At 46.1% G+C, this 26,330-nt stretch overlaps 9 protein-coding genes across 9 annotated transcripts; 4 read left to right on the top strand and 5 right to left on the bottom strand.

Moving 5' to 3' along the window:
- Positions 1–1,658: 1,658 nt before the first annotated feature.
- EDB93DRAFT_1253692 (doubletime) lies at positions 1,659–2,545 on the bottom strand (the record flags this gene model as incomplete). Its single annotated transcript, XM_041453493.1, has 3 exons — positions 1,659–2,090; positions 2,147–2,418; positions 2,476–2,545. The coding sequence occupies 3 exons, from the start codon at positions 2,543–2,545 to the stop codon at positions 1,659–1,661; spliced, it is 774 nt and encodes a 257-aa protein (XP_041304372.1).
- Positions 2,546–3,629: 1,084 nt separating this feature from the next.
- EDB93DRAFT_1302429 (uncharacterized protein) lies at positions 3,630–4,067 on the top strand. The gene has a single exon (XM_041454702.1). The coding sequence runs from the start codon at positions 3,687–3,689 to the stop codon at positions 3,984–3,986; it is 300 nt and encodes a 99-aa protein (XP_041304371.1). The 5' UTR covers positions 3,630–3,686; the 3' UTR covers positions 3,987–4,067.
- Positions 4,068–4,346: 279 nt separating this feature from the next.
- On the bottom strand, positions 4,347–6,555 carry EDB93DRAFT_1242268 (cytochrome P450; the record flags this gene model as incomplete). Its single annotated transcript, XM_041451989.1, has 13 exons — positions 4,347–4,557; positions 4,612–4,641; positions 4,695–4,817; positions 4,867–4,913; positions 4,971–5,005; positions 5,061–5,147; positions 5,204–5,312; positions 5,359–5,484; positions 5,537–5,786; positions 5,840–5,962; positions 6,021–6,154; positions 6,207–6,303; positions 6,368–6,555. The coding sequence occupies 13 exons, from the start codon at positions 6,553–6,555 to the stop codon at positions 4,347–4,349; spliced, it is 1,560 nt and encodes a 519-aa protein (XP_041304370.1).
- A 400-nt stretch (positions 6,556–6,955) lies between these two features.
- EDB93DRAFT_1106632 (pyridoxal phosphate-dependent transferase) lies at positions 6,956–8,297 on the top strand (the record flags this gene model as incomplete). Its single annotated transcript, XM_041447637.1, has 3 exons — positions 6,956–7,483; positions 7,532–7,791; positions 7,844–8,297. The coding sequence occupies 3 exons, from the start codon at positions 6,956–6,958 to the stop codon at positions 8,295–8,297; spliced, it is 1,242 nt and encodes a 413-aa protein (XP_041304369.1).
- A 311-nt stretch (positions 8,298–8,608) lies between these two features.
- On the top strand, positions 8,609–12,009 carry EDB93DRAFT_1091233 (peptidase C19, ubiquitin carboxyl-terminal hydrolase 2; the record flags this gene model as incomplete). The annotated part of the gene is made up of 6 exons (XM_041446338.1): positions 8,609–8,749; positions 8,813–9,057; positions 9,109–9,223; positions 9,273–10,280; positions 10,325–11,734; positions 11,797–12,009. 6 exons carry the CDS (start codon positions 8,609–8,611, stop codon positions 12,007–12,009), a joined length of 3,132 nt encoding a protein of 1,043 aa, XP_041304368.1.
- A 623-nt stretch (positions 12,010–12,632) lies between these two features.
- Positions 12,633–14,631, top strand: EDB93DRAFT_766693 (uncharacterized protein). Its single transcript, XM_041457388.1, has 8 exons — positions 12,633–12,649; positions 12,736–12,973; positions 13,030–13,152; positions 13,212–13,253; positions 13,306–13,348; positions 13,400–13,596; positions 13,656–13,858; positions 13,911–14,631. The coding sequence occupies exons 2-8, from the start codon at positions 12,940–12,942 to the stop codon at positions 14,193–14,195; spliced, it is 927 nt and encodes a 308-aa protein (XP_041304367.1). The 5' UTR covers positions 12,633–12,649; positions 12,736–12,939; the 3' UTR covers positions 14,196–14,631.
- A 3,598-nt stretch (positions 14,632–18,229) lies between these two features.
- Positions 18,230–18,738, bottom strand: EDB93DRAFT_1167543 (uncharacterized protein; the record flags this gene model as incomplete). The annotated part of the gene is made up of 2 exons (XM_041450240.1): positions 18,230–18,530; positions 18,584–18,738. Coding segments are annotated over 2 exons (352 nt in total), but the record flags the coding sequence as incomplete, so codon positions are not given.
- A 3,229-nt stretch (positions 18,739–21,967) lies between these two features.
- On the bottom strand, positions 21,968–22,833 carry EDB93DRAFT_766267 (uncharacterized protein). The gene is made up of 3 exons (XM_041457387.1): positions 22,509–22,833; positions 22,314–22,451; positions 21,968–22,265 (listed from the first exon to the last, which is right to left on the bottom strand). Exons 1-3 carry the CDS (start codon positions 22,717–22,719, stop codon positions 22,078–22,080), a joined length of 537 nt encoding a protein of 178 aa, XP_041304365.1. The 5' UTR covers positions 22,720–22,833; the 3' UTR covers positions 21,968–22,077.
- A 953-nt stretch (positions 22,834–23,786) lies between these two features.
- On the bottom strand, positions 23,787–24,832 carry EDB93DRAFT_1253686 (Bicoid-interacting protein 3-domain-containing protein; the record flags this gene model as incomplete). The annotated part of the gene is made up of 5 exons (XM_041453492.1): positions 23,787–23,827; positions 23,875–24,140; positions 24,197–24,560; positions 24,605–24,726; positions 24,783–24,832. 5 exons carry the CDS (start codon positions 24,830–24,832, stop codon positions 23,787–23,789), a joined length of 843 nt encoding a protein of 280 aa, XP_041304364.1.
- Positions 24,833–26,330: the final 1,498 nt, after the last annotated feature.

Below are 26,330 nucleotides of genomic sequence, written 5' to 3'. Positions count from 1 at the left end.
CCTCTGAGAATGCGAGAGCACGCGTTGTCCTGCATGATGTGGGAATCATGCATGGACATGAATACTAGGTGACCCTCAAAAGATAAAGTCTGCTAGCTTAGTCCTCAGACTAGTCAACCCATACCTTGGTTTCAAACCATGGTCCATATTTCTAGTTTTCCCCAAGTTTCATGATCTGAATACGTTTTGACGGAAAAAGTCTAATGTGAGATGGGAATCACATTTAGACCTAGTTGATGTGAGAAGGGAAATGAAGGTTAAGGTATAGCCTTGCCTTTGGCTTATTCACTTTGGCTAGAGAAAACCATAGAGAAAAGTACAAAGCCAATAAAAAACCTATCCAAAAAGACCGTGTTTCAATTCCTGACAACTGCATTATTTTTTTTGACTGTGTTTCAATTCCTGCCAACTGTCTTATTTTTGCTACCTACTTTTCTCTAGTGTTTCTTTACTTTACTTTTTCATTAGGATGCTTTGACTCACCTGACACTTCATAAAATTGTACCCATAGGGTATGATGTCATTATGATGTCATAAGACTCCACAGATACTCCTGCAGGTATTCTGTTGAAAGATATTATGTCATCAAGCTCTAGATTATTCTACTCTACAATGACATCATTCATGATGTCATTTCCTTCTAGAATATTCTGCTCCACAATGACTCACTCTGACTCACTCATGGAAGGTTCTGGAATCTTTTGCTCCACAATGATGTCACTCTTGATGTCATTATGATGTCATTACTCCACATTCCAGAATGTTCTGCTCCACAATGATGTCATAGCTCCATCTTTCACTTGTATTTTATTCTTTTATTGGGTTTGACCCAATATTTTGATTGGTCCTCCTTATTTTTTATTGTTTGTGAACCTAGGTTACTTTCCCACACAAAATGTATATAAGGAGAGCCCATTCTCCCCCCAAAAAAAATATGATCTCCCATTTGTAGCAATCTGCCTCTCAGATATTTCACTTGCAAAGTTAGTCCCTTTGAAGTGAGACAAGTGCAGGGAAAAGAATTCCCTTGAGATTATAAGTTTCTTACTTTAGAAACTTATTAGTGCCATAGACCAAGTGTTCTTGGTCACATATATATTGTCTTTGAGACCCCTTTGTCTCATTGCTCTGTGCCCTTTGACTAAGCGATCTTAGTCATCTATCATATTGTTGAGACCACGTCTCACTAGTTGTCCCATAGACCAAGCGATCTTGGTCAAGTTATAGTCCCCTTTGTTCAAGCGATCTTGAACATATATCGTATATTTGAGACCATTGTCTCACAGTCAGGTGTCCATAGACCAAGCGATCTTGGTCATATTTCATATATTTGAGACCACGTCTCACTAGTTCCAGTATCCAAGTCCAGAGCCTAGAAGGAGATTTCCTAGGCAAATACATTCCAGAAACCGAATTACGTGTCTAGAAGCTTATTCCTAGACAAGAGATTTGAGTTTCAATAAAGAAAAGTAAAGCTCCGGCTAGGTTGATCTTTATAAAAAGATTAGTTTAGCGAGCCTCCCAAGAACTCACACGTTATCTACCACGAAATAGGAAAAGTCGTAGACCGTGTTAATCGAGGACTGGCAAGCAGTCTTATCCAAAGTGTAATTGTGGTGTCATTACATTTACACGACTTTATATAAGACCCTCGGTTATTAAGACAGCGTGTAAATGAGAATTGTTGCAAATTGGACAGGAATTCCTTGACACAAAACTTTGATGGTAGTGTTGACTTTGCGCTTAAGTATGGAAGAGCTGGAAAGCTTCTCTTGGTCACTGGTCAACCATGGAAGAGAGCCCTGCAAACAGTATATTAACATGTATGTGAGTGACTCAAGGTCATCATGATGACCCAGTTCAAGTCCCAAATGATCATTGATTGATGCAAATGCAGGAGTGCTGGTAAGATGTTGACCTTGGTGAAATGGTATATGAACTCCGGTCGATGTGTTCCAGAATTCCTTTGCGGTGCCGAAATCGATGAGAAAGGCAGTGTGCTTCAAATCGCCAAGGCCCACCACAACATTCTGTGGTTTGATATCACTGTGGATGTAATTATGCAAATGAATATATTCAAGACATGAAATCTGGGAGATGGGGTTAGCGATCTGCACGTGCGATGGCAATACACACACCGACTGACCAGCTGGTCTCCTAGATTCACAACAGTGTCAAAGCTAAATTTTTGGTTGTGGGCAAGGAAGATATGATGCAGTGATGGCCCAAGGAGGTCAAGAACTAGAGCGTGATATGCCGACTCCCTACCAAACCAAAGGGCACGGGGAATCCCAATACCACCTTCAAGGTTTTTCAAAATGCAATATTCACGCTGCATGGAAGATGAGTGGTTGATAGGTTCAAGCTTGATGGTGACTGAGTTATCCTTGATGATATTCCGTGCACGATACACAACAGCTAAATGCAGTCCAAATGTTGAATCAACATGTAGTCAGTGATATGGGAATGACATACCGTACGAGCCAAACCCCAACACATCTCCCAGCCTAAACCTTCCATCAACTCGAGTAGGGACCTTATCCATGATGTATACAATAGTCTAAGTAGAAAATAACGTGAAATCAACTAACTGAGAGGAAAGTGATTAATATTCTGCCACCCAACTGCCACTTTTGCATTTTGGCCTGGACTGGCTTGAGCCAGCTTAAAGCAGTTCAAGCCAAGGTTCACACATTTTTGGTTGAAACCAGTTTGCATGGCTTACAAATCAGACCAAGTCACTAATCAGTGGCTTGGCTCACGATAATTGCCAAACTTCTGGCAAACTAGCAAATGCCAAACCGGAGCTGACCATAGCCGAGCCATGATAATACTAGGTGTAGGCAAGTAGCTGAGACCAGACACTAGCAGATCAATATCTGAATAGTGCAATCCCCAAGTGATGATTCTGTAGGCATAGATGAGTAGCTGAGACCAGGCACTGGCACATCAATATCTGAATAGTGCAATCCCCAAGTCATGACTCTGTAGGTGTAGGCAAGTAGCTGAGACCAGGCATTGGTGGATCAATATCTGAATAGTGTGATCCCCAAGTGATGATTCTATAGGTGTAGGAGATTTTATAGACATATCAGTGTGAGGTAAATGTGTGATCATTTTCAGAGGGGAGAGATCCTGGGCTGAGGGAGGGGGGGCATGAATGAATGATCATTTTCAGAAGGGAGAGATCCTTGGCTGATGGTGGGTGGGGGGCAGTAAATGAATGATCATTTTGTGTTTTCTAATACTATTTCATAGACATATCTAATAGTAATTATAATCATTATGTGACCCATTGGCTTGCATATTAGGTGCCAAGAACGCACCCAAAATTTTCATTTTTTGGTGCAAAAAATTGGGTGGTAAGAGGACCCCTGACACCCCTCCACCATGGGAAAATACCATGTATGTATGGTCCAATGTTGGCTGGCGGTCTTTCCCACACAAAAATTATTTTGATCAATGGACCATGTCCAACATATTTTATTTTGGACCCTATGTACTTGGGGAAAGACCAGCAGACATTGGCCAGACCATCCAAAAAGCACCCCCTAGGTGAAAACCCTTATAGGCATAATATAACCTAAGAGGTATCTGAAATGGGGTGACCAAAGTGTGCTTAGAGCTCTTTATCATTTTCTCGACTTCTGCTATCTGGTCTGTTGTTCAAGTCTGATCTAGATGCCATGGATAAGGCCCTGCATACCTTTCACAAGGAGCATCACATTTTCAAGGATGTCGGCATCACTCCAGATGGAATCTCTCTACCCCGACAACATTCTTTGTGTCATTACCGTTATCTAATACAGCAGTTCAGCACTCCCAATGGATTATGTTCTTCTCTCACAGAGTCAAAACACTGTAAGGCAGTCAAGGAGCCCTGGAGACACTCAAGTGGATATCTACCCCTTGGTCAAATGCTAGGTAAAATCAATATTTGGGAAATAACTGTATGTTTCACTCATTTTCTGGTGCATCAAGACTGACAAGCCCTTTCAGGAGATGCAGCATTCCAAGGATCCTCTGAGTGCGAAACTGCTAGCAAGGATATCTGGAGCTCACAATGTCAATGACATCAATTCTGTTTCATGGTGCCCTCACCTAGATCATTCAGATTTGCTGGCCACTGCTGGCGATGATGGCTTGGTCAAAGTATAGAGGGTAGTGCCTTCTTAGATTTATTGTTCAAGGCAACTTTCAAAGGCACGTGTTTGGCTCCTTCCCTATGTAGGAATGTGATATATCTGCACACGATCTCCGAAACAAAGAAAAACTGATTGATCAACGATATTAAACGACATACAATTACACGACACAAACTTTGTAGCATTCTGAATATTGAAATATCACACAGACATAGCGACTGCTCGATCTGAGTTGACCTCAGGATAAATATCCATGATGCCCCTGATCTCTGCATCTAGAATCCTCGGTGTGAACACAATATGGCAAGGGATATGTGGCGTCACCATGAAGCCCATGTCATTCAGCGGCTTCGTAGGATCTAGAGTGAGCTGGAAGGCCCAAAACAGAAGGGCCGAGTTGATCCACACCGATCTGTACCGCCCTAAATGAGCTCGGAGGATCATGTACATAGAAGGATATCTTTACCTGTTCGCAAGATGTATACTGGGGCATACGCTAGAATGAAGGACGATCAAAGGGAATATATCCCGAAAGACGACACTACCTACCGCCGACCAAACCCATAGATAAAAAATGTGAGATCGTCTCTCAAACCACCTTGATCATTGATCCAACGCTGAGGCTTGAACACGTCAGGGTCAGGGTAAACTTCTGAATCTCGCGAGATGGCCCTGACGAAGTAATTGTTAAGGCATTCGTAGTTTGAAGGGCGATATTTACCAATTGCTACCGAGTACCGTAGTTCCGGCGGGAATGCAATAGTTTTCCTGCCAAGCGGACATCAGATTATCATTCACACGACAAATTACTTCAAGAGAACTTGCCCAAATCACGTCTTCAGTTGTTCGGTGAGGAAACCCTGCAGTACGAATGGTGTGAACTTCAGGTATGGGACTGACAATAAAGATATCCACCATTGGGAGTCACTGGTCTCCATCTGAAAGCCTCGGATATGAAGGCGTGCAGGAGAGGAAGGGATTGTCGGTCAGCGAAGGTCGGTGCTTTTATGAAGAAATCATTGAACTGCCAGGACTGCAATAAAATACTACAGGCCTACCACGGTACCTTCCTACAACCTCATCAAGCTCAGCCTGGACTTTAGCTTGCTCCTCGGGAAAACATGCAGCTGCCATTAGCACTGTGCATATTGTCGCAACAGTCTGACTCTTGATATCAGCCACATATTGTCGGAAACGATCAACCAGGCCTCACTGTGTCGAGGCCAGCCGCAAAAATGTTGGCAGGAAGAAAATGCGCCTCCAGCTCTGACAAACCAAGGAGATGTTCATTTTCTAGCACATATCTCCCGAACGAATGACCGACGTCCACATTACTCTGCTGCGGGACAGTTGAGATAACATGCGAAGACTGGCAGATCACAGATGCGTACCAATTCTTGTTTCAAGCGGTTCATATGACTAGAGTAGACTTTCTGGGAATTCTCAAACCCTCTTTTTAATTCTCTGCCGTACCAAGGAAGGTATCTGAGCCAGGGTATCGTGTCCACCCAATAAGTGCCAGGGCGTACGATTGTCGTAAATACATTCATAAACTGACGGATCTCTCTGACTTCGGGGTCAGTCGCTGACGTCGGTGTATTCTTTCCATATGCCACTTTCAAAATCGTCATCACAGCATAACTTCAAAATATTCGTAAGCAAAAGTAATATACCAGACCTAGAAAAGTGCTTACCTTAACACGTGGTTATGGAAGTTGGATGGATCATCAAGAATGTTAAGAACCGTGTTCTTCGCAAATGACATCTGCAGAGGCTGATACGCCTCGGCTGCTTTAGTTGGAGATGCGTATGAACGGCTCTGGATCACGTTGCAATGTCAAATGACTTTCATACCGCGGCACACAGACTACGAACCTACGCATCCGACGGAACCTATCCCCAATGCCCGCAAGACTAATGAACAATCCACCGGTAAGCATTTGTCCAGCATTCATGGGAGGGCGATCAGCCAGCATTCCGCCCTGCTTCTCCATAATGTCTACCACTGCCTATAGAAAAATGTTGAGCCTGGGTATCACAACTCAGGGTAGAGGGACAAACTTTGTAGCGACCAATAATAACGACTTTCTCAGTTGCTGCGCGAATAGTAATTAAAGGACCGTATTCATCAATCCATTCTGCTACAGTAAGAAATGGACTGAGCACCGATGTGACATGATTATGATTAGCATTCAAGAACGATACTAGGTGAAGATCCTTACTTGCGAGGGGGAAGGGAGTGTCCCATAAGTCTCCGATTAGGAGGAGAAGGTGGGAGATGAAAGCCATTCTTTGATCTAGGGCGATAAGCCTGAGTAATGGCTACCACGACCACAAGACAAGCCGTAACACCGAGGACGAACTGTGTGTTGTCAGAGATGGGTAGGCGAGGCAGCAGCAGCAGTAACATGGCTGATTGGAAGACTGGAAAAGGTATAGGACAGACCTTATCGAAAGCGCACTACTTAATACCCGGCATCAATCGTGGCTATACGATACCGAACGTAACTTATACCTTTTATCGGACGCATCGGACAGCACTCAGCCTGGGTGTGGTGTGTGATCAGTTGACGGTTGAGATCGCTGGACGTGGATGATTGGGTCTGCCTTACTGTGAGCGAAAACATACGACAGGCGTGAAAAAACAATACTTTATATATCCACAGGAATTGAAACCTAAAGGTAGCAGGAATTTACGTATGCTATGTTCGATCTTGCGGCATTCTTGCCGAACCTTCAGAATGACTCGGACTCGGTCGACAGCGTAGATTTCTTTCAGCGCATTTATCTCTTCATATCACCTTTTCATCATGCCGATCCTTGGGCTGGCCCCCTCTACCGCTCTAATAACACCTGCGCATTTTGATATCGAAAAAGTTATTCGACCAAATATCCTTGCTCTTCACCCTTACCGATGTGCACGCGATGACTACCAAAAGGGAATCCTACTCGATGCAAATGAAAACGCTCTCGGACACTCTATTCCAAGATCGTCCAACCAGATCCAGCAGGAACTTTCGTCGACTCTAGACGCAGATTTAAACCGATACCCTGATCCGTCTCATGATGAGATAAAATCTCGTATCGCATCCCTCAGATCGCTACCGGGGAAGGACCATGTCTTCCTGGGCGTCGGATCTGACGAGGTCATTGATCTCTTGATGCGAATTTGCGTTGCACCCGTAAACGAGAAGATTCTGATCACCCCACCCACTTATGGCATGTATTCTGTTTGCGCGCAAGTGAATGATATCGGGATAGTCCGTTGTAACCTCGAATTGAGTGGCAACGAGGGAGAGGGTGGAGATCACGGTCGATTCAGCTTACTGATTGATCATGTAAGTGTTACATTTTGCATGGTCTCTCAAGTGGCCAACGACTTGTAGATAAAATCGGCCATCCTGGCCGACCCCTCTATCAAGCTTATTTTCCTCTGCTCCCCGGGGAACCCTACGGGTACTTTGATTAGTCTGACAGCTGTCAAAGCAATATTGGACTATGAGTCATTCAAAGGGATCGTCGTTGTCGATGAAGCGTATATCGATTTTGCCAGCGAGGGTGCCAGCGCTGTATCCCTAATCGAAGATTATGCAAATCTATGCGTAATGCAAACTTTGAGCAAAAGCTTTGGCCTTGCTGCGATTAGGTAGGTACCTGTTCATCGGTATGTGTATTGAATCATCAATGATTTCCTTCAGGCTCGGTATCGCCCTTGCACAGCCGCCATTGATTCAAGTACTCACAAACACAAAAGCCCCGTATAACATTTCCACTCCGTCTGCTCAGTTAGCGCTCGCTGCGCTGAGCAAAGAGGCAGTTCAGAGCATGTGGTCAAAATGTCGAACGCTCGTAGAGTCACGGAAACAGCTACAGAAGTCTATCGAAAGTTTTTCTGCGCTCGGTGTAGGAGACGTTATTGGCGGCAATGATGCAAACTTCTTGTTGGTTCCTATCCTCAATAAAGAAACCAGACTTCCTGACAACGCTCGGGCAAACGCGGTTTATACGGAGCTCGCCGAGAACAAAGGAGTTGTAGTGAGGTTCAGGGGAAAAGAGGCTGGATGTGATGGATGTTTGAGAATCACTGTCGGGACTGCCGAGGAGAACGGGACACTCCTTCGACAACTGCAGAGTGCTTTAAATGACTATTAGCTGCGTGAGGTAGACATTAGATGAGTCGACCTCTTTTTGAGGGGTTCACTTGCCAAATACAGATGGATTTCAATGATTACGTGTCAGCATTATTGACGGTACGCAGTATCGTTATGCATTGATGGCCGGCGCCGCGATCTAAGGACACCTACGGCGCAGCGCTACTTGACCTGATCTATTCGGCCTTTTCATTTTACAAGAGGATTCTTATTTCCGCCAAGTTATCCCTTAGCGCAACTCTCTAGTCGATATTATCAGCGTACTGGACTTCACAGTAATTGTCATCGGGTCACAACTAGAACTCGTCTATAATGGCGAAGCAAAAGTCTCTCACTCCTCAGGAAATCTACCGAGCACGGAAAGCGCGAGAAGAACGAGAGAAGAACGCGCTACTGCCGCCGGGATTGTTAAACCACGGTAATACTTGTTTCATGAACTCTGTGTTGCAGGGTGTGAGTTCGTTTTGCCGTCTGTTTCATTGAACGATGAACATATTTTAATAACTTCCTCCATAGCTGATCGCTACACAACATCTATCTCGTCTTGTCTTATTCCAAGATATCCCTCCCGCAGTCCAGCTGTCTGCATCAATTCCAGTGGCATCCCACCGATCACCTGAGTTGACAAATGGACATGGTCTAGCAGGTCATTATGAGCAGCCTTGGACTCCCGGATTACCCATTGGAGATTTGTTTGTGACACTCTTGCGGCAGGCGTGGGCCATGCAAGATGACCGGCAAAGAAATTACCTGAAGCCAAAGTAAGCGTTGGTCCGCTTAAACCACAATCATTGCTCATCGCTTGATGTTAGAGAACTTTTAGCGTCCGTTGGCCAGAAATACGATCAATATCTAGACTTTCGCCAGCAAGATGCGCACGAATTTCTTAGACATCTACTTGATGCAATGCAGATGGAGGAGGTTGACGTGAGTGAAGTAAGATTATATTGCATGTTCGCTTGTTGACGTATCGTAGATCATAAAAAAGCGACGACCTTCTATCAAACATAAAAAGAAAAAATACTCTTCTGCAAAGGCACATGCATCGCTGAAAACAGACACTCCTGAACGTGTGCATATTGGCCAATCCCCACTGGGACAAATCGCCAGCGCACCAGATGCTGATCCATCTCCCCCAGAGGAAGAGACGTTAGCGCCATTTGTTGATATGCTTTTCGGGGGTAGGTTAGCCAGCATCCTGGTGTGTCAGGCTTGCAAACATGTTTCCCATACGTATGAGGACTTCAACGACCTCAGCTTAAGCATCAAGGCTGAGGACTATGCTCGCGAACGTAAACGGGACAAGCTGAAGCAGCTCGCCAAGAAACTGCGCAATATATCCGGGACGGCCCTTAGCGTCATTCCTGTCCAACGTTCTTCTTCAGTCCCAGCTACTCCGCATAGAGATTCGATGGAGAACACAGAAGTCGTAGATCCTCATAGACGACGTAGCATTGATTTGGCGGATGTCGAGGTGGCTGCTGTGGTGGACAAACATACGGACCACGAACCCAATAACGAAATTACTATCGCAACAGGCCTATCACTGTCTCAACCCGAACTACACATTGAACATCAGCCCGACACTGCCCTTCACCATCCACCAGAATTTGACAATTCGCCTGCTGTAACCCCCGACTTACGTAGCGACGGGGCTCCAGAAGCTGAAGCCCCACCCAAGGGACGCGAACACATAGAGATTAGCGAGCCTTCTTTAGGCAATGGTCGCGAGAAAAGGGAGAAGTCGGAAAGCTGGTCAAAGCTTGGGCGAAGGATTAGTGTATCAGTTGGGCTCACCAAGCAATCTAGGGAGGATCGACGTCGCTCGAAAGAACAGAAGAAAGCTAGAAATGACGCTTCGCACCAACGTAACGCAAAGGACGACGAATTATACCCTCCATCCCCATATCTTCGCGCTACAGTACCCACCGTCCAGCCTATCGACTCTCCTGACGTGAATGCTGAACGAGAGCCGACATCTCTAGTGCTGTCAACGATCTACTGCAGGCGCAACTAGCAGCAGTTAAGCGGTCATGGTCGCCGGTGCAAAAGTCGTCACCTTCACCTTCATTCTCTTCCGCACCCCGATTTCCTCTCTCCCCCCGACAACCTGCTCACTCCATCACAAGCAAACGTTCAAAAGTTCCCAGGCCCCCAAAATTGAGTGCTGAAGAAGCAGCTTATCTTCGCGACATCCTGGCCGATGTTAGTCCAGGAGGAGCTGCAAGTCCGTTTTCCATCTTCAAGCAGACGAAGGACCAGTCTAGTACGGGTCCTTCCACCGTTCAGAATATGTTTTTGAAGATCCCTCAGCTAGGCGGTCTAGAAGATTGCTTGAGATTATTTACCTCGGTCGAGGTTCTCGACGGGGAGAACATGGTCAAATGTCATCGTTGTTGGAAGATCGCCAATGGCGTTTACGAACCTAGGTCGCGCGGCCAGAATCAAGAGTCCGATTCCTGCACTGACAGCGATGCTGAAAACGAGAGCTCAGACGATGAAAATCAGCCCATCCATACGCGACACCCCAATGGGAATCACACACCGATGCTTAATACTTCTGATCTTCCCAGGTTGTCAACATCTCCCTCAAGTTCTGCCACCTCCTTGTATGATACCCCCAATAGCCATGATACCCTAAGATCATCCTCGGGTGACGCAACTCTTGATACCTCTAATGGTTCCCATTCTCTTAAATCTTTACCACTCTCCTTGGAGCTGTCGAACGATGATCATTTACCCTCTACATCAACGCCTCGTCCTGCAACCTACGGCGGCCTTCCTATCCCATCGATATCTACTACCGCTCCGGAGTCACCGATGTCTATCAAGACGGCCAGACCCAGTACTACGAGGTCACCAACTGATACATCCCAGGCTTCTTCTTTGCACGCTCACACATCAAAGCATGACAAGGAGAAACACCCTGCTAACGCAACGGAGAGCGAAGACTGTTCTGATGAGGAAAGTGGGGTGTCTGCTAATTTATCTGCTTACTCGGACTTTTCCTCCACTGCTGTATCACCGGCAGTATCACCAAACGTCTCTCAAGAGAACCTCACAGTCTCTCCAACACCTCGCGTACCACTACAGCCACTTTCCAAAGTTCCTGATTCCACGGGTGTGCCTCCGTCCAAGAAAGTGATCATGCGAGCAGCATACAAACGCTACCTCATTGCCACGCCTCCGCCAGTTCTCGTCATTCATCTGAAACGCTTCCAGCAAATGTCAAAAGTTCCTATTATGTCTTTTTCCTCCAGTTTCAAGAAGCTCGAGGATTATGTGTCATTTCCAGAATATCTCGACATTGCGCCCTACTTGGCACCCAAACGGGAAGAGTACGCAGATGCCAAGCCAGGGCATGTTCGCGGTCGGAGCAAACGTTCTGAGCGGTGTATGTATAGGTTATATGCCGTAGTCGTACATATGGGGAATATGGTGAGAATCATATCTCGACTGTCATCGACCAGGGAGTCTATATCTCATTACTGAATCCATAGCTCGGCGGTCATTACATTTCGTACACTGCCCTCCCTTCAGCCACGAAGGATGATAAACAGTCGACGTTATCGGGAACTGAATCTGAGGGCTTAACTCACACAGATCGACCGCATCGAGACTGGGCATATATCAGTGATACCACTGTGCGGCTATCCTCTTTGGACGAAGTCTTAAAGAGCAAGGCATACATCTGCATGTACGAGAGAATATGAATTGGACTTGGCATCTTTCTTTCACTAGTGTGTTCCCCGGCTGTCAGCATCTCGCTACCTGGTGATGCAATTGTGTTGTAACACCCCAAGCACAGTCACTGCAGCCAGTTTTTTCGGGTATTTTTATCCTTTTTGCTTGTCGGAAGCACATGTACAGGGACAATCTCTATTTAATCTACATATACAGAATTCAATATTATAGCTATATAGCTTGGACTTGTAAGCGAAGAACTTTGTTTGTAGACGAGACTGATTTTTGACCTCTGTTCAACAAGGTTCCGCCAACGAGGCTTTCCCGGTTTTATCAGTAATGATCCCAACAATGGACTGAGTACTAAGTTTCCACTTGCCAGTGAGTCAATGACAGCTGACATGCTGGTTCAGGGATACGAACATTCACCTGGACTCGCAAACTTCTTGTCACTCGACCGTCGAGTGAATTGGGATAAGAGGACGATCAACGCAGGCTCGAAAAAACGGCCATATACACCCGAGCCTCCCAAGGCCAGGGTAGCTTATGCGTGACGATAGCCTACCCCTTGATGGCACGACCTTTTTGTCCACTACGTCTTATCATATCCGTATGCAATTACGACGATGGCTTCATCTTGTGACCCTTTGATCAACAAGCTGAAGAGAAGTATGCCTCTCTTCGCATGGTCAGCATATGTTCATGCGGGGGATAAGCATATGAGACGAGGACTGATTGACATGGCATCGTAACAGGCACCTTACATCTTGTGAGACCATGCGAATTGGTCGGTCTTGGTGGCCCTGCAAGTTGTCATCACTGACTAGAAATGCCGTGGGCGATCTTGAATCCTGATAATCAGATAAACGTCCACAAGGAATGCTTCCGTGTCGCATATATGGTTGACCTCTAACGCTTGCATATAAAACTCACACTTATCCCTGTTCTATCAGATAAATATGGAATCATCATATACCTCCACTAGACTGGTCGGTGAGTTGAAAAAGTTATCACGCTGTGTTCTTCTGTTTATTAGTATCCCTTGGAAGTCACGGGAGGTGTATCCCACGGTATTGCTATAGCGTGTACCATCTTCAGGCTTGTTTACAGAGGTTGGACGCATCACATCTGGTGGGAAGATGCATGGGCAGCACTTTCGCTGATCTCAGACGGTAAAACTCTTCTTGCATGCTGCTTTATTCGGTAAACTAACCACTGTTGTTGACCCCAGTTCTCTGCCTGGCATGCATCTGGGTCTATCCCTCGCCAAAATGTTAGTCACTACTTGACTTTTCCCTCCAAGATTTGCCTCACATATATATCAGTACCATCCTGGATCCTCGCAGTGGCTTTCACCTCCGTTTTGTGGTGCACACGACAACTTATTCATCACGTACCAGTGCTGACTGACTTGTCCAGGGCGGCACGCATGAGTATGATTTTTTCCATCATCAGAATTTCCAACCATTCAGGCTGTAAAGTCCACAAATGGATCTCTTATCTCATTGCATTATCATTTCTATGCATGTGGATCGCACTGCTGGTTCAGAAGATCAACATATGCATATTCGACGCGTGCCAAATGTCTGATTCTGTGGCCCTCTCGCAACTGATCAGTCAGTGTCTCTTTTTTCATTTAATGGTTGTATCGTCCTCAAGACATTGACTTCCATAGCGGACGTTATTGCGGATTGTGCTCTCGTCGCTGTGCCACTACAACTCTGGAAAAATGTAGGGCTCTCGCGTAGCAGAAAAATATTGGTCCTATCCTCATTCGGCACTTCGATTCTAATCACTGCCTTGACCATCCCTCTCTCTGTAGTGCTCTTTTATCCCACAATGTTATTCGGCACTGCGCTCATCTTCGCGCATGTCAGGGTAGGCAACCTCCATTCATCGCATCCCTCAGAAATGTCTGATAGTTGTTTAGGCTGCGGTCAGTCTTATTGTCTGCAACGTCCTGGTGATTGTCACCTGTGCATACCGCGTATTGTTGAAAGAGAATTGTGATCTTGACCGATCTTTGACATCGCCCGGAATATTCTCGACTGTCATCTGGACGCAGTTCCCCATAAGCACGTACACTATGACTTCAACCTCGCAGACGACGACGGCGCGGACGAAACCGCAACCAGATGATACAAGTATGGTGAGCGCTGAAGAGGGCGCTAATGCTGAGGGAAGCGGAAATGTGAAGGCAAGCAGTGATCGATAGCGGAGGGAGTTGCCAATCATGGCAGCGCGTTTTTTCATCTCATTACATGTACATAGTGTGTGTCAATTATTATCTAACGTACATGATTATACACATGAATCACTAATAGCAACTTGTTATCGTCAAGGGTGTTTTTCTGTGTGTAGCTCCTCCAGCACACCACTTTTTGCGCTCTTCATGTTTCACAGGTCATGGAACACTCCAAAGCAATTTTTTGTACCCTCGACATGATCTCGGTAGTGAATTTTTTTTGGCTACGTGATCAAAATCCGCCACCTCGTGGTACTCGTCGTCCACAAGGGGGAAAATGCTCTTAGCCGAAGCTACTATTAGCGAGAACCGTCACTTTGCCCCACCAAGACTTTGCCTTGTTCCAAACAAGACCTCGTGACCTATACCATAACGTTAGTGTATCGAAATACATCATGCGCTTCCCACACACACACATTCAATTAAGCGAGACGTGCCTTAGGGATGGCGCGGACCAAAGAGGTTGAACAGTGCTGCCGACAGATGACTTGGTCAAATGAAATTCAGCGCTAGGTGGCTCGGTGGCTGACATGATAGACAGTTTACAGCACTTGACAGATATTAAAGACCAAGATGGATTAGATAGCACACGCTAAAAGCGTACAAAGGGCTGTCAGAGCAGAGCCATGGAGGACAGAGAAGTAAAGCAAAAAAAATGATACTCGAATCAGCTATAAAGAACAAACAGAGCAGACAGCCACTTGTTGTCCAACAGAATCGTTAAGTTACGCACCTACACAGGGCTGCATGCGGTATGATGGCAGGTGAACACATGCGTGCTTGACATACTACGTGGTTGCGGGTATCACGTCGACCCTGCTGGAGATGTCTCTTGATGATCGTCAAGAATAGCTGCCACATTTCGGGGACATGTGCTTGATGGTATTCACATCCAAGCGAGCGGACTTCGACATTCGTCCAAACGCACGTATGGCAGTGAGAACTCGCGTAAACAGATCTCCGCATCGCGTTCCTGTGTTGTGTAAACTAGTAGCAAAGCTGGCCTTTATATACCTGGCTCCAGTGTCCATGGCTTGCCACGGTAGAGTATGAGCCAACGATAGGCTTGCAAGATGATTGATAGGTGTTCGTACAGAAAATGCGCACCACAGTACAGTCCCTTTGTTGAGCATTGCGCGTTGGAGCGCCAGAGCCTAGTAACGGAGCTTAATTGATGGACCCAAGAGTCGGGCCAAGACTTGTTTTGTCAGAAAATACAAGACCGACGTCATATAAGTGATCGATGGCTGGCAGTACTAGGACTCGTACCTCAGTACCTGACACTGAGAAATCTTTGCCCTTGTTAGACCGTAAAGAAGGAACAGCCAATCCTTCGTTTAACACACAGCACTGAGTCCACAACTCGGACATGAGAACGTGCCAATATCGCAGGGAAAGATAGCAGGTGCAATTAATGAATGATGTACGATGCTGTTAGAGGAATGGAATGACGCCTCATTTGGAAAGAAACTTGCAAGTACCAGTCAGTCCTGTGAACTCGGGGATGAGTCGAAAGTTGACCACTTCCCTGAGAGTGAGGCCAGAGTTTTGTCATTTAATTTCTCACTACTGACTCTCCCAACCTTAAAACGTGCTATATAGCTCTCGGTTAATTCCGCGGAAAGGTGTCATTCATGATGTTTCCGTCGATCTTCTTATCACCTCCATGAACCTTGTGCGTCCCGTTTGCAATCGTTCGGCCAAGACCAAGACCCTGTCATCCTGGTTTTTCTATCATTGTTAGATAACGATGATCAAGTTACCCTGCCTTCATTTTTGCCACTAGGCCCACCACAGCCTAAATCAGGGCGGGCAAGACCTCATCGCCGCGACAGGTCGGTTGCATAAAACGTACAATCTGGTCGTGGATATTCCGTAGGGTGGGGGGCACAACCTGTGTATACGTTCTTTCGGGAACATCCCGAAGTTTATGCGACACTCAACGTGTTGATTCGGATGCTCGCATGCAATGCGAATGCGAACGACGTAGCGGGAAATGTATCGGTGGGGAAACACATGCGAGTGAAGAAGAATGACTTAACGGACTGCGAGGAAACTAACAGTGACACCCCGTCAGCGGAATCGTAAATGACCGTCGCGGCAATATTCTCGCTCAAATGTTTATAATGTGCGTGGTGATCTCATTTAAAATGAATATAAATTGGGAACTGTCCATAGGCGAAATTAAATGGCGGTCCAAGTGTGGACTCATGTCTGGATAAAACTCTCAATCATCGTCTCCGCGAAACAGCTGCGTGTTTCGAGAGTTATGAAACAAGTGTGTGTTCTACAACTGCTGATCCCAAAGAAATTCGGTGTCCAAAGTTCGGGACTTGTTGCGTGAGCGATGTTGTCAATTGAGTACTGTTCTACTCGCTAGCGAAAGAGATGTCAACGAGGCTGATGTCATCGTTCCAGAGGTTCCACGAGTGGCAGCACTAGACTGGGCTGAGCTCGAGTACATAATATCCTGGCAGGTCTTAGCTTATGACAAAGGGTCACAGATCCGTCAACGTATCATTAATGCCAATGAAAATCTTCCTGGGAATCCTGGCACAAAGCGAGGATGCGACCCCAACTACTAGATGCAACGGCACTCAGCCACGCCAGCCCCCGGTACCTTCGATTATCTGGCATGTGAAATTCGACGGCGATTGTATTTGGCCCAGTTTCTACCTAGTGCTTATTGTTTCCACGGTCAGGAAGGCCAGCTTCAACACAATTGCTCGTCGATTAATAAGTGTCTCTTCGGAGGTGCTGCAACGTCTTGCCTTGAACGGGAGAGCAACTTGAAGTTGTCCAACCTCCTGAAGAGCAGAATGTGATGAAGCTTCTGCGGCAAGTGACCACGTCGTCTGCTCGTATATCTGGCTCTCAGGTATTCAAACCGTCGTTGCGCAACGAGATTCAGAACTACTATGGCTACTTCGGGCTCCCCCATGTCTTCTTCATGTTGGACCCCAGCGCTGCTCACAGTCCTGTATTCCAGGTTATGTTTAAAGACACAACAGTAGACCTTTCGCACCGCCTGACACGTTCCAGGCTCAATCACCACATACACGGCGAACAATGCAGTCAACATCTTCGTCTGCTGAGTAGTACCTGTTGTAGCCCGTGACATTGGCAAAGGCGGCCAAGATTGCTACCTACGATTAGTATTATGATTCATGTCTCAGCAAAAACACTCACGCATGATCCCGTCCTCGCCTAAGCCGCCCCACAGAACAGCCTCGATGATTTTGATTTCCTTCTCCACGTGGGTCCACCACTTGTGCGAACGTCGAAGCACGCACGCAGCACAGCTTCCTTCCAAGCTCAATGCGTCACCTGGCTTGCGACACAACAGTCACGGGAGCATATGCAGATACTTTCGAAATGGCTGAGTATTTCGTGGTGGAGGCTAGGAGGGTGCCATATGCGCCCTACGTTTCAGGTGTGGGACGGCCTCTGCAGAAGATAGCGCACAACGACGGTCAAGCAATATCATGTGAGTTGATAACAACTTTTGAATAAGAAGTCGAGCCAGCAGCCTGCTCGTATTATCGTAGTGTTCAAGCGGTCGGACAACGGTCGGATCATGGCTGACAGTAAAGTTCTGACACATCGATATCATGAGTCGGCAACCGGAATCGGTTTTTCACGCATGATTTGACAAACATGACATTTATTTTCTATAGAACCTAAAAACCACTAAATGGCTAACTTCCCGCAAATTCTACATATATTTTGTTCTAAACCTTAACTTTGGAGGTTCGGCCAAGTTGGTAGACTTTGTGCGAGCGGTACGGGTTTGGAACGCATATCTAGAATATTCTAAACGTTACCCAAATAGTGGTGTCGGGGATCAACCCCACTATGGTGTGGCACGATGAGAACGGGCGTGATATGTTTTTTTTTTTCTCACCTACGTAAAAAATCAGAGACAGACATATGACGTCGGTAGGAATCACATATATTGCATGATGGGGCACGATCTCCGACGACGACATAAGTTTTTCGTTCAATTTTCAGATAAAATCATATAACACCATATAATTTAGTACAGTAGAATACATGGATTGATATGACGAGAAACGACATGCTACGACAGTGTATGACATGAGTAGTACTAGGTATTGCGGCAGCATACAGGCAGGTGCAGGGCGCATAGCAGCTGGAACGTCCAGATGGGTAAACCTATGGGTGTGGGCAGTCGTACTCGCACCTGTACCCGTTTCCCTGCGGATATTAACGGGTCACTGTAAAGAATATAGGAAACAATGTGTGCGTGAATCCATCGAAGATAGAGTGAAATATGGGGGAACGCTAAGTAGAGAGTCAGTGTTCGCTAAGAAGGCTCGGAAGACGAGATCACGCACCGTCTGAGAGCATGCCATGACCAGAGCAGAGCACCATCAGCGTCCAGTAAGCAGGCCAAAAGATGAGAGCAAGAAGACTCACACTGACAGCCTTTGGCGAAGAAAAGATGCCAGAGACCCTCCAATGACTCGGGTGGAACTGGCGGGTGCCCATGTGTGCTCTTCGAACGCATATACCCACCCTTTCGATTCCTGTTAAAAAAATCAAGCCTGTTTATGAATGATAACAATACCACTTACACGTATGGCCTTGGGAGACAAAAAAATTGGCGTGGGGAGACTCCATAAAAAATGATGATAGTACAGAGGGAGACGACATTGTAGTAGTAAGAAGATAAGATGAAAATGACTAAGTCGTACGACTCAAATACAATGTTAATGATGATGTCATGCCACACCATCACACATTGTGTGAGAGTTCTGCAAATACAATGCAATGTGCGCGCGATATGATGCGAAGCTCTGAAGGATCGGAAGAAACGATGCAAAACGACAAACTGTAATGTAAGGACGATGCAAAGTGACGCAAGGAACGACGCTAAACAATGTGGCTACAATTTGCTTTTCATAATCTACCCTATTTCACCCTATCAACGATGTTACAATCAGAAAATAATCAGATCCCATCGTGCCACGCCATAGTGGGTTTTCACTGGGGATCAACACCGCCTGTCTATGTATGGTGAGCTTACGGTGCTGGTGATTGACAACGTGATTAGTGGAACAGAAGTAAAATGTAAACCAAGATAAGCGTTTCTGATACACTAAATGCAGTCACATGTTCAGAACAGGTTTCGGCTTGTGTCGGCTGACTCCACTTTTTTTTATAGATCCTGTACAAGCCCGCCATATAACGCACGCTGAGTTGATAAGTAAGCGGAGGGTAACTTACAGAATGAAGAACATAGTATTAACAGAGAAAGAAAGATCGAAGGTTTGTGGGCGTTGACAGGCGAAATGTCATGGTAGCCACACAACTGCCAGGCTTCAAATCAATCAGTACTACGCAATATGAAGCACAAGATGAGACAAATAACTGTCCATTTCACCCACCCATGACTCCAGATGCATCACCATGCATAATGATCGATGCTCTTTGATGATAGCATACTGCAAGGCGTCCATAGCTTTATGATGAGACGCTGGAAGGCAGCAGCAGAACAAGTCCGAGGTTGCCACCCTTGGCGGTTCTAGGTCTAGGGCTGCTTACCTGTAAGAAAGGTTATATTTGATGAGAACGGCCAGCGCTGGCGACGTGTGGCCTGGTTTGAATAATCGGTAGGGATTTCAACTGGATTATTACTGTGACCCAGCGCCCATTGATATGGACATGGCAAGTTGCGGACACTGGGTTAAGCACAAGCGAACCCGCGGGTCGCTGAAGCCACACCGCACTCGCCATGGTACGGGTGTACACATTGGACTGGAGCCCCAAAAAGCAAAAGGAAAAGCAGTTCGAACGGTGTTGCCTTGCACGTGACTAGTGAGTCTCGTGATTACATTCATTTCAAGGCCTTGACTCCAGAGTCCAGTCACAGTGTGCGCTTCGCTCGTCGAATGCGGTTCAACTCGAGAGTACTTGGCTCTCTATTCAAATTGTTAGTAGCACCGCACTCGTCCTCACACTAGCTGCATTCATGACGGCTAGTTCCGAGCTAGATAGGCCAATCAGATTCGAATTTTTCAGGAAATGATGCCTTCCTGTCATGGTTTCAAGACCTACGTAGTGTTACTATCTTTTGTATGTGTACCCGCGGGTAAATGCCACACCGCGGGTTAGTGCAGATACAGGTACGTGTTCGAGTCGATCCACGGGTGTACCTGTGCTAGGCTGGATTTGAATTTTCCAGAAAATGATATTGGGGTGTTCGAATGTTACAATGTAACAGGTGTCGGCTTATGTTTGCGGTCGTATAAATTTTAATGATACCTCAGGCCTCCCAGCATCTCACTGTCAAACTCATACGGTGACCCAGCGTAATCATACCTTGTTAAAAAAATAGGCGGAGGAGACTAGCGGGGCCGTCAACTCAGAGGTCTGAATTGGCACTGTGTAGTAAGAAAGGCGAGGCGAGATAAATTTGGCCCCAACAATGTATGTAGCTTTTCAAGTTTGGTGCTACACAAGCTTCGTAGCTTGCATTATTGTCGACGTCAAGGAAATAATATATCGCGAACTTTGCGAGACGAAAAGGTGTGCTCGGTGATGCAAAGCTTGTCGATTTGCGATGCATAGTTTACACCTTACGATACGGAATTTGTACTTTGTGATACATGATTGGTGCATGGTTCGACACGAAAATGTGATGCAATGCGAACTTTGCGGAGGTTATGGAGCACAACCTGACACAGTAATTCATATCACAACATCTCCATCACGAGCCTATATCCGGTAAGGTGCAATTTTCAATGGGCCTCGGGCTGGAGAAAGTCGATTCCAAAAACCCAGATTGATGATGGTCTCACACGCGGTGGTAACGAGTCGTCGTTGGTACGATCTTGAATCGCATGATTAGAATGATCGTATATATGACAACAACCCCCGTTCTTGTTGTTGTTATTTCTTCGAGTTGAAGTCGGGAGAAACCTGACGTACGCCACCACATTAGCATCGCCCCAGTGGAAATGTGAGGGCTAGCCTTGTAGTATGCCCTGGTAACTTTCTGGTCTCAAGCAACAAGCTGATGAGTCTGTTGCAAGGGGGCGTATGAGAGAGATAAGTATTGATGCAAGCCATCGAGCGGTGGACCCATATGGAAATTTTGAATTCGAGCATCCCAAAATTATCACATTGGCGTCCTGAACTCATGCAGGTCCGCCGGATCTGTTACCACACAAACAGTGACGTCAGTGTCATGTCAGTGGTTGCAAATACGTCCTAAGAGGCACCCAGACAAATGATGATCGGATTCTGGGCCACAGCACAACAGACTCACCGTCTATTATCTGACGCGCACGCACATTTCCGGAGGCGCTCATGCAATAATGTTCTCATCGGCCTTACTATTATTTTCCGCTTGTGAGCCCGATCAGCGTGGCCAAGTTTATTCTGTGTTATTTGTACCTGCATTTACAGCTAGTAGAAATGGTTGAAATCTAAAAAAGTCACGATCAAGTCCGAGTCGATATGAACAAGCCGCATTTGGTATAACTCAAGATGAAGACGGGACGCTTGCATTTTGTGCTCCACCACTACACGTTGCTTTATCACCAAGCTGTGACCGTAGTATCTTTGTGACAAAGGGGATGATCGGAGTGATTAGGCTTGTGTGCGTATGCCAAGCCTGTGGCATTTGGTTTGGAAGTCCGCGATCGCCTGCGCCTCAGCGCTGCAGCTCGTCGTAGTTCACTACGATCGATCTCGAATTAACCAATAAGAACGAGCCGATATGATCATAGATCTAGTCATCTTTTAGTACAGGTAGTATGCAAAGCCAGGATATCTAATAAGTTAGGCTATCACTACTATGAAGTATACAATATATTCTGATGAATTATCCAGACTGGTAGTTAGATGGGATATCCCAGTCATCCATATTCGACAAATTCGTGGCAGCATAATTCGGATATAAGTGCGTGTCGCCGTGTGTTATATCTGGCGAAGAAAACACTGGTACATCTGGATGCGTAGGCATCGGGAGGTCATAGTTCACTAGCCAACCCTCAGTAGGACCATATGGCACTAGCTCATCATCAGCAAGATTCTAACGACGCCCAATAGCTAACTCACCTGGATGGACCGAGGCAGGGTATTGCATGGGAGAACCAGTGTTACTACCAGCAGTGCTAGTCGAAGCCGAAGTTGAAGCTGCCTGTTCGGCAAGAAGTGAATGGTAATCTGCAAAAAGCTGCCTTATAGTATTGGCAGCTTCTCTCGAGTCAGCAAAAACCCTTCAATCTCTGGAGTTTATATTAAGCTACCAACCTTTTATCAGAATATCGTGGCGTTTGTGAGGATCCTCCCGCGTTATAGCTCTGATGAGCTGTCGCAATTGCAAAAAGTCTTCCGCTTCATTCCAGCGGTAGTGACGCTGCAAGAGCATCTTGCGACTCCTGCCAGTGGGTGCGTGTCTGCTGGATCTAGTCATGCTTGGAGTGGGGAGACGGATGACTACGGATGACTGCTCGGCACACATCCTCACTACTTATACATATAGCCTTCTTGACCCCGTCCGAATCAGGCAACAATAATTGAAATCGACTGGGTTATTTTTGAGTCTTTTGCACGATCTAATCTTTAATCAAAAATATTTCACGGATGGGCCGGATCATTATAACCGCAAGAAATCGTCGGGTTCAATTGTTAGAAACTTCGGCAGACGGCACTGAGCGCTTGAGGAGGCGCCCGAATCCTTCTACCGCCGATGAAAAGCGCCAAAGCAGAGTTCAAGACGATTTCTCGATCATGGATCCTTCTCTGGCGTGAGAATTGGATCATACACAAGGTTAGGACAACTGATGACTCATCAGTATTTTGAGAGGTAAGGGGAAAATACGGCGCATACCTCTCAGAGAGCTCCTGACCGACTACACCAGTGAGGTGATAAAAATTTACATGTTCACGACTTTTCCGCAGCAGAGTTCTAACCTACGGATTGAACGGAATACAAAACCTTGGCAAACCGAGCGATGCGGTGCTCTTACGAGCACAGACTCCGCACTCTCGGTCGGGGGTACGAATGTCCCATCCGGACCCATGCACAGCCATCAACTGTACTAGCTTGAAGGTACCGGAAATGAAGCTTGTACTACACACCAGTACTGACCTTACGCTTAGTGGATCTTCTTTGCTCTTCCTGTGCGATAAGTGCGATCCCGCTACCTAGCTCGGGAGTGCGTTTCTTGCCCGGGATGCACAGCCACCCACAGTTCTCCGCGAAACTAGTGACTCAAGTAACTATCCACACAATTCGCTCGGGGCTTCTTCGGTGATACAATGAACTTGTACGCAATCTATGCATGAAATCAGCGTGGTACCATTCGTAGGAAAGCGGTGTAAAAAAATAATATTCAAAGGCGCACTAGCATAAAATTTTCGTGTCATCAGACAAACAAACACAATACAGCATGTCGGGACCCGAGTTTCAAACGAACCATTGACACCGTGGATTTACGTGACTCGTGAATGTAAAGAATGATGCACACCATTGTTGTGGCAGCACTGCAAGGGCAGTTTTCGATTTGGGACAAACAAGATCTTGTTCTATCGTTGCTTCAAGTACAGATCAACAGGGCGACGGAAACCTGTCAATATGATAAGATCGAGTCATTCGGTAATGAACGCAACTCACCGCCTCGGCCAGTTACTCCAACACGCTGACCGTGGCTAAATCCGAGCTCCTCCAATAGTTTCCCAAAGCCATCTGGACGGAGTTGTAGATATTTTGCGTTCTCTTTGAGAGTCTCGCTCATCCGTCGAGCCTTTGAGTAAGTGTCCCAAGGTTGTGGCTCAAGGACGAAAACACCCCCTAATTTTAGACATTGGTGAACTCGGCAAAAAAATTCTCTCAATCCTTCATCTTTGTGATTTAGATGAATCCATTTAGAGACCGAGAACCTATCACATCGGATGAGTTTTTCTGCATCTGCATCAGCAACAGCCATGACACATACCCTAGAATAATGTCGTATTGATTGTCGTCTTCCGAAATCTTATCCTTCACCCAATCAACTGTCCGAAAGGTGACGTTGTGAGGGAAAGCACCGCATCCTCTATCTGGTATGGGCAATGGGCCATAACTATGTTCGCACGATGCAGGGAAATAATTGTGAGTACTATGATCGTCCGTAGTGGACGCATCACCGAGGAGTCGTTGTCGCTTGTGCGGAGGGCAACTTTCCTCAAAGCTATTTCCATACTCAGGAGACTGAAGACTCCATACGGTGCGCCTTCTTTTCCAGGCAGCTCTGATAAGAGTATCGTCAATATCGACTCCAACGACCTGACGTGCTCCTTTGAACTGTCCTGGTTTCTGAACTGAACAAATAGGATACTGAAACACGTCATTAAAGGTAGCATACCTATCTCACACGTCACCCAGCCTTCATTGCATCCAATATCCAGAACTCGCTTGCCCACGAAGAATTCAGCAGGGAGCAAAGCCAGTCGTGGATCTCGGACGAACGGACGCTTAGAGTAATACCTATACAATTATTCTCCGCCGAAAGACACATGTGATGGATTTGTTACGACACGTACCCATGATAGTTTCCATAAAGTGGGATGGCTTGGTCCGCAAATCCTGGCATGATCGTTAATGATGCGCAGTGTGCAGCGTGGTTCACCTTCCGTAATCATCAATAGTGGAACTACGCCGCGATATTACATAATCACATGATGCTTCGGTCAGCCGGAATCAATATACTACATACTAAACGTTCACCACTGATTTTAAGTGCACGATTCTTGATCGCCGTAGCATGCATGAACGTTATACATCATATCGAGGACTCAAGCATGAATGCCAGAGAAAAACTTACCATACGATATCCATTTACAAACTGGATAATGCATGACAGGTAAAATGATAAGATGGAAATAAATTTTTACGCTTTTTTCATCGGTGAAAGGTAATTCACTACAGAGAGCTATAGAGCGCCATTTTGTAAGACAACCCAGCCGCTGATGTTTATGTACGGTGACCGCCCCTGTGCCCGTGCCTCTGAAATCATGATGTGAGGCATACCACCTTAATCCTCTGGTCCTGCCTCGCCTGCCGTTTTAGATGTGCACATGGTTTACGGATGGCATACTGTTGGCTGCGATGCGCCAAGAGGAGTGGGTGTAAGCTCAAGTGGCTGTATATTAAGGTTTAAAAGCTTATGTAAGTTTGACAGTTCCAGGATCCGTTACGGCCGGGTGTCATTTTGTTACCTTTGAAAAATCCTTTCGATGAACTTTGAATCTCGGTGCTACCCTTGCGGGCCCCATTGAAAAATTATTAGAGGCACTCCAGGTACATATCAAACGTCTACAAAGATAATCCGACTCCCACAAAACAGGCTCGCACCGCCAATATTAATGCGAGTTATCTCATATCCGCTGAGAAAACCCCCGTGGGAAACAAATCCTTTCAAACCCCACCCAGAAACCTTCGTTGACCAACAATAGCCTCCGGCGCCAAACGGGCGGTTTTTTTGCTTTCACCTTCAAGTCGTCGAAGTTACTCAACTGGATGGCACGCGCTGTCTGCCGTTTGAAGCCTGGCAATCACTCTAAAAATTACTATTATTTGTGCTATAAGGTATCAAATTACTATAAATAAAGACCACTAAAGTAAAGTAACTATAAAGTTCGAACCAAAGAAAATAAGCAGGTTCAACCGTCTGGAGTCTGGCAGTGCTCTCAGTAGTCAGGAAAATTCAGAATTTCGAACAGACGAACGAATGCTTAGCCACAAATTATACTGTGAGAATTTATGGACACGGGTGGTACTAGAGTAGTAGACTTTTGAATCAAACTTTATTTCAATTGCAGCTAGGATGCCAGCCAGCTGCAGTAGACTACAACCACTGATCTACAATGTGAGCTACTCGGCGATTGTCGACTAGCCTAGGCAGTGACCGTTAGCGAGAAACCCTATTGTTTGATTGTACGTACATGGGTTTGGAGTACTAAGCTACAGTTTGTTTCCCACGAGATAGTTTGTCATAGGCTCTTAGCTTCAAGTTCAACTCGTGCTTCCCATTGTCCTCCTTCAATGCTTCCTCAGGCTGTGATGGCATCTAGCCATGAGATGACGGATTT

The sequence above is a fragment of the Suillus bovinus genome (genome assembly GCF_016758785.1).
Source record: "Suillus bovinus strain UH-Sbo-P2 chromosome Unknown EDB93scaffold_62, whole genome shotgun sequence".
NCBI classification, from domain to species: Eukaryota; Fungi; Basidiomycota; class Agaricomycetes; order Boletales; family Suillaceae; genus Suillus; species Suillus bovinus.
The sequence above is the reverse complement of the archived record's forward strand: the minus strand, read 5'-3'. Positions and strand labels throughout refer to the sequence as shown.